Source organism: Morone saxatilis, unplaced genomic scaffold (genome assembly GCF_004916995.1).
Source record: "Morone saxatilis isolate NCDOM2014 unplaced genomic scaffold, NCSU_SB_2.0 Contig3, whole genome shotgun sequence".
Lineage (NCBI taxonomy): Eukaryota > Metazoa > Chordata > Actinopteri > Moronidae > Morone > Morone saxatilis.
In genome coordinates this window covers 6,791,487-6,802,094 of record NW_023339873.1, presented here as the reverse complement: position 1 = coordinate 6,802,094, position 10,608 = coordinate 6,791,487, and the positions used below count along the sequence as shown (strand labels likewise).

The window sequence follows — 10,608 nt, the reverse complement described above, 5'->3', positions numbered from 1 at the left end:
TGGTGTGATCATACTTACAGTAGCATGGCAACGTGAGCAAACAACACACCAACCGTCTTCCAGATTTTGATTCAAATACTGCTGAATCGTGATTGGTGCATGGACACACAAAACCAGTTCAATGAGCTCAGACATCCCTCAAACTGCAGTAAGAAGCCGATTGAGAAAAATGAGGATACGGCGCCACATTGTCAGTCCGCAGTACTCTAATCTTCACACGACCAACTCTGTAATCAATCATACAACCTTCTCGATGAGGTTAACGCTGCATATTCAGTCATGAACACTGAAGGATATAGAGATATATTTAAGATTTTAAAGTTTTCAGGGGCTTCATGTTTCAGTTTGCTTTAACTCTCTTTGTTATATCTCAAAGACAAACTTGAAATCAAACAAGTTATGGACATGATGGGTAGTTGCTGCTCTATGTTTGCAAGACTAGTCTGGCCAGGGAAAGTGAAAAAGACATCCCCCCAGAGACTCCCGGTCCCATTACAGTGACCTCTACACTCCTCCCCTCTTTCAATACGGCTGCTCTGGTCACTTCGCTGAAGCTTTCGGACATCTGGTAGACGGGTAGAGTCCATGGAACGTTCACAGCCCCAGTATGCAAGATCTATTTAGGGAATAACTGTAGATGGTGGAAATATTGTTTTATGATGTGAGACAAAGTCTTGCTTCCCTCAGTGAGGAGGAAATGGTCCAAAGGAAAAGAAAAGGCACAGGGAGGAATTGATATCCCCTTATTGGAAAAGCAGTTGTGAGAGACTTCACATAAAGATATTTCCATATCTGACACCTGCAGTGAAGTCCCTCCTCATCTTCAAGCTAGGTGTTCCACTAGAGTTAGTTTATAGAGGGTCTCTGTCCCAGGGAAGGGTTTTCCAACGTCTTCAGCTTTAGCCCTTAATGAAGCAATATCTCCTTGTGATGTCTCTAAGGTTACTAACGTCGATTTTTTTTTGTTGGCTTTTCACAGTATTTTTAAAACGTGGTCAATATTAGATTACAGTGTGAACTGTTCAAAGTCTTAAACGCATGTGCATTTGCAAAACAACAATAATGATCACACACAGTGGTATGGAAGTAACCCCAGAGGGCACTGATGTCAGCACTTGTGGTTTCATTTAGAAGTGGATGTGAAGTGGAAGGATAAGGAGGACAGAGATGAGGAGAAAGGAAGCAAAATGTCTATAACTTTTTGTGGCGTATTGGCTGCAACTTCTTTATGGAGGTCTGTGTGTAAATGTGGAGTCGGAGCAAATTCATCTTCAGACAAAAGTTGGCATTCTTTGCTAAGAAAAGCCTTTGTTAAGGGACTAGGTGCTCAACCCATTTAGCTGGTACCAAAAATGGACAGAAACTTTAAGAAATGTTTGAGTTTGAGAAGTGTTACAAAAGCTACAGACGTGGAGCTCTGGCAGTTATCCTAAAGCCACAGGTCAAAAGAGGTTTATAAAGAATACAATACATCCAAAACTGACAATGAACAGAAATGACTTCACATACGAATGTAGGAGAAAACCTTTTCACATTCAATATAGAAGCTAAAAACCAAGTGGACATGACTGAAGCTGTTGACTCTACATCCTACAGGTGGTGACAACTGTATCCTCTGTAAATCCTGTGTGTCTAATTTTGCCTGCAACAGATGGTTTCATTTGGCAGTCTCAATCACAAAGCCACAGTCAGTCCAAGGTGTGTGTGTCTGTGTGTGTGTGTGTCAGGACTGATGTAAAAACAATAAAGAGTTCATGATGTAGGCGGCTATGTGACGGCATATATACTGACATCTGTTTGGTATCCAGGCAACAGTTTCCCGGGCGCGGCCCAGTACAATGGCACACGGATGTTTCCATAGTAAAAATTTAAAGTGATATAAGTGGGGAAAAATGGTGGTTCATATTTTAATATCATAATTAATCTGATGACATAGCGTTGCAATTGAAACCTTCCTAGGAATATCAAGCAATGCTACCGTACCTGTCTTACAATGAAACCGTGACACATTCTTCACAAGTGATGTAAGACTGAAACTGTGCAGTTGGCCCATGACATTCTTCCTGCTATCAGTCATTATGTTTGGATATGTGTGTGAAGTGACATTAAGTGTACTAACTAAGCTTTCACCCTCCAGTCTATTTCAAATACAGTAGGACTGCAGTGCTTCTAGTTTTACCTTCTCTGTAAAGTGAAGGCTGCTGTATAAACTGACAATGAATTGACAGAATAATATTACAGTAAAAATATGTCTTCATGGCATAGAGCTGTGTACAACTACATTAGTGTATTATACATATTTGCAACTATTATATAAATACTTAATAGGGGGGCTCAAAGTAAAGTGTTACCAACAAATGCACTCTAAACACCTACATAATATAATTTAGAATAAAATATGTGTTTTTTACAACCACCATTATGACTGATGTTAAACTACAGTAGCGTAGGCCGACTTTATTCAGCTATGGACAGCTCACACAGGACAGGAGGCAGATTTATTCCTAATAATAAGATTATTTGCCATTGATGGTTGAATGGAACCGGTTCAAAAACTAAGCTAACTTGATGGAAAATGGGGAATCTGGGTCCACACTACTCTTCCTAGTCATTCCCGTTTAGAGCCACAATAACACTTACTATCTTGCCATCACAGTTTAGCTTGTAACTAGTCATGAATGTATGATTGCTCTACATGCATGAACAGGGGACCATGCAGTGGACTGATATTGAAACAAAATATTATAGGAAATGCAAAACTTATTGAAAATGACATTTCATCGGTTTGTAGCATACCACTAGAGGCTGCTTGTGTAGCACCTGTGGTACCCGTACCATAGTTTGAGAACCAGAGTACTACAATATTTGTCCTGTCTCAGAACATTATGTCTATTTTTCCTTTTGTTGTACAGTTGTTTTATGAAAAAGTCCTTGAAAATGATCAATAAATAAAGCAAGACCAAGACAACCATTAGCTAATGTGTTATAATATTGTGGTTGTGAGGGTTTCCAATACAATTTCTAATTACCTGTTAAAAATGTAGTCAGTAATGTAATCTAAGTACCACAATATTGAAGTAATGTAACTTTTTTTTACTTTCTTAGATTACTTTAACACCAAATATGGAAATAAAGACAAGAGAAAAGCAAGATTTTTAGCATAATGTGTCCTCTCCTCTGTGTAAACTGATGTATTTTAAAATTGTAATCCTACTATCTCCATTTTTAAATGTAGCTTTTTCCTGTAATGGATTACAGTTACATTGTTTTGTATCCTAATTACATAACTCATTCATATGTAACTCATTACTCCCCAAACCTATACATTACATCATATTGTAGTGGTTATTTTATCATTTAATCCAACCTCAGATGCAATCACGTATTCCTCTCCTTCCAATTGACATCTGACCAGAAGAGTACACCTCATATAACTTTAAAATTTCCCCACATGCAGCACGGATTATGAAACAGAGCTTTTCTGCTTCATAAAACACACCGCATTACAGTTACGACAGTTGAGTCTGACCTGAGATGAATGAGCCTCGTGATTCATTCAGGGAAACGTTTGCTCTGCTCTCGTTATGTTTCAAGTTCATTGCCGAGTACCGTAACTGGTACAGTGAGAGTGACACATAAGCTTCCTCTGCTTTAACTGGTGCTCTCTTAATTACAAGACTGTAAGTTTATAGTATTCATAGGTCAGACAGAGATGATCCTCAGTGCAGAAGATTGTTTATGCTTCTTATGATTAAGACTCATAATTAGACAACAAACTCACATGACATGTAGTGTTTATTTATTGCAATCCATGAACAGAAAAAGGGAGTTTAAACTCACATAATAATAAATTGTAATAACACAGACGAAGAGTTTCTGAAATATTTATTCAAGGGGGATTAAAAAGACAAATGCAGCAGCAGGGCTGAAGTGCAGCGTTTCAGCTCTACAAACAGTGTCTATGAAGCCCTACGATGTACAACAGGTAATAAACAAACACGGTAACAGTCATACAGTAATACTAAGATGCACATTCTTCTTTCCAGAATGACTTGTCTGCAGTGCCTCGTCTCTGTTTCTACAAGCTAAGCTACTGTTTCTGCTAATGGCAAAAAATATAATACTTCAAATAGCGCGTCATCTCTCGGAAAAAATAAACAGCAGGGTTATTCCTTTTGAAAATAACAATAAAAATTCTGATCGTAGAGATTTATACAGCTTACATTGACTTGTTTTTACCTCCATAATCATTCCCTTAAAGGGATAGTAGTACAATGTCTAACAATATTTTTAAAAAGGCCTTGAATTAAAAGTAATAAATACATGTTTCTCGCCCCACCCACTTCCTAAAACTTAACCCCACTTTAAAAAATAGTATTATGTATAACAAATGGGACAAGACATTTGTGTTATTTATTAGCACATTATTATTCAGATTTCGACATAAAACAGGGTTAACGTATGCTCGAAAGTAAAATAATTTGAATCAATACAGCCTCATGGATGTGCTCACGTAACAGTCGCCTGAGAGATCCACATTCCCACCTTTTTATAATATGTTAGGACTTTTTAAAAAAAAAAAAGAGTCTCACTTTTCTCACATAAGGAATGTTGTCAGGCAGCCAAACTGTAAATATGGCGTTTTGTAAAATACAGATTTATTGGCAATGCGCTCCTGAGCACCACCTGTGCGTGCAGCAGCCTCCGAGGTGAAATTCCTCACTGGCTGTCAACACGTCACAGTCAACGCGCTGCACCTCTACCCACAATGCATCTTTCCACACACCTGAGAATCACTTTCCATCCCCATTTTTTGAACAGATAACTTTCAAGCTCTTATTTTTTCTGCGTGAAATTTAATGTGTTCACATACATATATAAATGTGTAAACATGGCAAAAGATTATCTGAATGGTGCGAAATAACTTCGTGTGGGGGATGCTGGAAGCGGGGTGTGCTGAAGGCTCTCCTGGAGCAAATACATATAACACATGTCTAAGCAATCTGAAATCATTCCTCATGGTGCTAAATCTGGTCCTGGGGCTGCCGGGAGTGGGTCAGAAGAAAAAGGAGAAGGGAATCTGGAGCAGAAGGCTGGTTGTCTCAGGTATGAACGCACAGGTGGGGGAAGAGAAAAAACGGCTAAAAATAATACTGTGGCTGATGGTCAGTGTTGCGTAGAGAAGAGGGATGAAGGCTGAGGGGACAAAGGTTCAAGGCTGGGTCACTGCACTGGGCTCCTTGTCATAGATGTAGCTGCCCACACCACCAGTGTTCACGCCTGGAAAAACCACAGGGACAGCAGTGGGTTGGTAAGGGGTTAAATAAAGAGGGTAAAGAGAAGGTACAGCAAGAGCAGGAGAGGTTGCAAAACATTTCCTGTACAAGCTCAAGAAAATCTGCTGCGTTGTAGGCAACTTTTATGATGAAATGACTCTTGAGTAACACTCGTTGTGTGCAACGTGTGCAGCACGGGTCAACAGCTCAGACATACGACATTCTGTTTTCAAGTGTAGCTGATAATTGGTGGGTTGACAGCACCACCTAGCGGTTACCTTTGGGCCCGAAGAGGACAGCATAGCAAGGTTTGTGGCAGTAGGGCTGGCCGTCATGCTGAAATGTAAAGAAATATATATATAATTAACACAATAAAAGTAAATAAATATGTTTTTTTCTGTCACAAAAGAGTCAAGGAACACTGCCTTGTCAAGACACAGAGGCTGAAAAGACTTTGTTGATTTTCTCACCACCACTATCCTATAGTGCTTCTGGTCTACTTTTTGTTGTTTTTTCTTATTTATTTATGCGTTTTCAGTTTTTAAACATGTTTTTTCTTGCAATTAATTCACTTGTCTGAATGTGCAGGAAAACGGGTGTGCAGTTGATACGTATTGGTCTTGTATTTTGTAGCCATTAAAGCCTTTTAACCTTTCTTTGGGGGGGCTTTTATTGCCTTTAATCGATGGTGACAGCGGTAGAGAGACAGAGAGGATGACCTGCAGCAAAGGGTCAGACTTCAACCCATAGCTGCTGCAGCAAGGACGTAGCAGGTGAGCTATCAGGGCGCTCAAGGCTTTTAATCTTTTGTACCTTGATGAAACAGTGACTTTTTTGGGAATGAATCCCGCTTTTTTGTAAACATTGGTATCTTCTTTTAATTTATCACCCTTATGTTTATTGTATTTTCTCTATTGACTATTACATTTTTATGTTTTTTTACATTTTATTGTTTCTATTGTATTAATTTTTAGCCTTGCAATACTTAATTTATTGTTGTTCATTTTTGTTTTTTATGTGTTGTTTTAGTTTTGCAATGTGAAGCACATCTTTTTTTTTGTATGAAAGGTGCCTTATAAATAAAGTTGAGTTGGTTGCCTGCACATCGCTGTCGAGACAAGAAGCGCTTCTTGTTTTTAAACCGAGCATTATACACTTAATGAGGCACACCAGTACAATCTAATGCAGTCCAATACAACAGCCTTACCATAACATCTACTTTTACAAAGCTTGTAATGTTCAGTTTGTCAGAAATGAGCAAATTCAATTAGTAGTTCACTGTTTATTTACCTAAACCTAGTTAAATGTTGGTGTTTCTAATTACACCACCACTAACGATGACCTCAGTAATAAGACATAAAACTGAACTAACACAACTAAAACACAGGCGTCATATAAGTAACCTTCTTACAGTCTTTTTTTTCCCCCTTCAGATTTTCCATCTACTTTCTCTCACCTCTGCGTGGCTGCCAGGAGCCAGAGTCTTGCTGCACCTCTCACAGCGGAGGCAGGGTCGATGCCAGTCCTTACCCAGTGATGTCACCTTCTCAGCTATTGTGATACACACACACACACACACACCTGTGAGACACCATAGCAACCACTTTGCAAGTTCACACCTTTTCCCCTCAGCTTGTTTCCTGGAAGTGTGGAACTACTCACCAAAATACACCTTCTTGTTGCAGCGGGGACACAGGTTGGCCTCTCCGGAAAAAGTGGTGATGCTGCCAGCTGCTGACACATTGCAGACACATTACAATGCTGGGAATTGGTAAAACTGAAAAGGCACGGCAAGCTAAACTGTCCAGTTGGGTGTGAAATCTAATGCACTAATACTGTAGGGGTATAAAAATGTGCTAAACAGCTTTTATATGTTTCAAAGGGGAATTATCAAGTAATGAGGCTAATTTTGCCAATTTAGATATTCTGGCTGCCAAGTTAAAAACGTTCACTCCCTCTTACAGCGGCCAATCATGAGGGCCGATGGAGGTTTTTAGCCTCTGTGTAAGCTGTGCTAGAAACTGCAGGTGGCGCCAAAAGGCAAAGACACAACCTCTTCACACAGATTCAACCCTGCTTAAAACAGAGACTCTAAATGAACAAAATAAAACAGTGTCTTATTTTTATAGTGGTTCTGTTGTATGACTGACTGAAAGCTGTGATACAGAATGCTGCATTATAATAAAATCACTTCTCCTTTTTCTATTTGAGTAAAGCAAGTCATAAGATCTCACATCTTCTGATAAACTGTTTTAAATTTCAGCCCCCCCCCACACACTGAAAGGATTTAGATTCAGAAAGGTAACAAAATCCTAAATCACTGATTTATGGGGGTTTAAGTATCTGTAGGGGGATGTAAAGAATTTAAAGAAAGTATGCAATATCTCAAGTTACATTATTAAGACTATTGAAACACAGTTTACTGCTGACGTCTGCCTGGTTTCATCTTTTAAACCTAAAATAAAGGAAAATTCAATATAAGTAATATAAGAAGTTCCTCCATGCTGGTAACAATCTGTTATTGAATTCAGTTGCATTTCGCCTGCAGCAGACAATCTGATTTCACTGTTAACTGATAAAGTAATATTTCCTATATTATATAGTATCGACTTGAAAAAAGTCAACTTTAGTCTTCTGTTCTGCCGTTCCTCAGCTTTCACGTCGCCTACATTTGGTCAGTTTTAACAGATTGACACCCAATTGAAATATCCAGACAATGTGGCTTTAAACAACCAAGTGGAAGGAAAAGGGCCACTAACTGAAAACTGCACAGCCAAGATAAATCAACCAAAAAACACCCATTTTTTCCAGCTGACATGGGATTTCCCAGAACTCACACCCTATCTAAACGTCTGAGAAAATCCTCTTCAAGTCCCGAAAGACTTCATGTATTGATGTTCTTATCATTGAGTCAGCAGCAGCTTTCCGTCTGACCTACAGCTTTGTGAAAACACCAAAATCTAAAGTGGCAGGCACCTCCCTATCAAGTAGTTTTTTTCCCCCAGTCAAGAACCACAATGTTCAGGACATACAGTATGAATATAAACTCGTTTTTCTCATTTACCTTTCGATGCTGCCTTGGGTGCGAACACTCGTTTCTCCTCAGCTTTGGGGGCTGAGTCCACACTAGTGGGAGACGGGTTGTTGTTGGCTGGAGTATCGTACACATAAGAGCCGGCTCCACCAATGTTCACACCTGAAAAAGATGCAAGAGGAGGAGGAAAAAAAAAATAAATAAGAGGAAATGTTAATTTGACACATGGTACTGAGATCTGTACTGAAACATTATAACTGACTCCATTAAGACTAAAAATAAATGATTAAGTGACTGAATAAATCAATAAATGTATAAATAAATGCCAAAGTAAATACATAAATAAGCATTTTAATGTATAAATAAAATAAATGCATAAATAAATATTCAATTCATAATTAAATAAGCACATTTTTAAAGTAAATATTGGTATCTGATATGATCTGAACAGTCAATGAATATACAAATAGATAATAAATACATGTAGGTTTGTAAAAATGTAGAGATTAACTAAAGACATGTATTTTTTATGTATTAAGGTCAGCATTTTTTTTTTATGTAATTACTTATTTATTTCTTTCTCCATACTAAAAACTCACATTTTCCTGTATTTAACCAGGTAAAGGTCTCAATACAGACTTGGCATAGAGCAACAACAGAGTTACAACAACAAATACAAACATAAACAAACTAAGCCAACTGTCACACACTACAAAATAATATATAACATATCCGGTTAGGATGCAGTAAGAGAGTAGTGGTAAAGATGCATAAACATACTGTATGTGAATGTGAATAAAATGACGTGTATTTCACCTTTTGGCCCAAAGAGGGCAGCATAGCACGGTTTGTGGCAGTAAGGCCTTCCATCGTGCTGTGAGAGAGACAGAAAAACACAGTGACAAACAGATAAAACAAACTGACTCAATAGGCATTTAAGGATTAAAAAAACACACCTGATGACGCAAAGAGGAAAATGCAACTGTGACGTGAGATGAGAAGTCATGTTTTGCACACATTTTTCTGACATGATATAGTTTGGTTTTAATTTTTTTCCCATGATTTTAAGAGGAGATGGAGTTATTGTGTCCTAAAATGGAGACTTTTTCCATCTCAACACATAAGAATGACACCGGCTGTATCCGAGAAACAGGATTCTGTTGATGAGTTCAACGGCAAAACTTCAGTACAACCTACGCGTCTGTACACGCGTGACCCTGAGAGCCATCTGAGGGGGCAGAGAAAGCCAGTCTAAGACATACATGGCCTGTCGCTTGATGCATGCTGGGAAAGTGGCGGTCATTGCAGGAGCATGTGATTATCTTAGGGGTAGGGGATCAGGGCTGAGGGCCAGGGTGGCCACTGGTCCAGAGCCTAATGCCCATAGAAGAGAAGAACCAAGCGAAAGCCACGGGCACGACGCCAGGCACTGGGTGGTAAGGACAAAAAAAGGGGACATACTACCCACAATCCTTTCTGCTTTGGCCACATGAGCTCCTTTTCCCCAGAAGACGGTGAGGCAGAAAAAAAAGGATTGTTCTCTCACCTTTAATAATGCATTACCCGTGACAGGATCAGCTACTGTTAAAGCAGCAACGCACTCCGTTCACACGTCCCGTTTGACATTTATGAGATCCGTGAAGGTTTGGGCGCCGATGCCAAGCCGTGACTAAGCACTGATGACTTTCTCAGGACAAGACACACAGGGCTTCATTGTCAAGTTAACAGTCGGCTGTACAGTATTCGCTGTGGCTCTGGTTGTGAGACATCAAGAGACAGAGGGACCCTAAAAATGGATTATCCATCAATGTGCAGCCCACTCTCTTCCCAGCAGTTCATTTCCCACATCCTGACACTGAGATCTGTCTCCTCCATCTATTTGTCTTTTCTTTTTCCTGACTTCCTCCTTTCCTCATCCTCCTCTTGAAGATGTGGTACTGTGCATGTTCTAGGACAGTGGTTCCTGACCTCTTTGGCTTGTGAAACCCCTTAAAACAAAGCCCTGTTTTGTTGTGACCCCTCGTCTGAGGTTAGGGCATTAAGCTGGGTACTTCCACCAAAGAGTTGTTTTTCCTTCTCAGATTACACCCTTTGAATGAGGCATAAGTGCTGAAAATACACCGTATTTCACAAGAAAATAATGAAAAAGTTGGAAAAAATAAACACTTTGGTGTAACAGCAATGTATTTTTTTAAAGAGGGAACTTGATTTTTATCAAAATCTGTTTATAGGTCTTGGGACTACTGCATATGAGAAAAGAATAACAGTATAAAGCCTTTTGTGGCTCCAGAGGGAGTT

General features: G+C 39.2%; 1 protein-coding gene across 2 annotated transcripts in view; it reads right to left on the bottom strand.

Annotated features, from left to right (window-relative positions):
• Positions 1-3,868: 3,868 nt before the first annotated feature.
• Positions 3,869-10,608, bottom strand: part of crip2 (cysteine-rich protein 2) — a 22,795-nt gene continuing 16,055 nt past the window's right edge. Inside the window, exons 3-8 of one of the 2 annotated variants that reach the window (XM_035674521.1) lie at positions 9,127-9,184; positions 8,341-8,472; positions 6,939-7,010; positions 6,733-6,827; positions 5,555-5,612; positions 3,869-5,280 (exon numbers count right to left, since the gene is read on the bottom strand). In XM_035674521.1, the coding sequence (XP_035530414.1) occupies positions 5,213-5,280; positions 5,555-5,612; positions 6,733-6,827; positions 6,939-7,010; positions 8,341-8,472; positions 9,127-9,184 (483 nt within the window). In that variant the 3' untranslated portion in view covers positions 3,869-5,212. The remainder of the gene's footprint in view (positions 5,281-5,554; positions 5,613-6,732; positions 6,828-6,938; positions 7,011-8,340; positions 8,473-9,126; positions 9,185-10,608) is intronic. The other variant, XM_035674522.1, reaches the window with a different exon arrangement.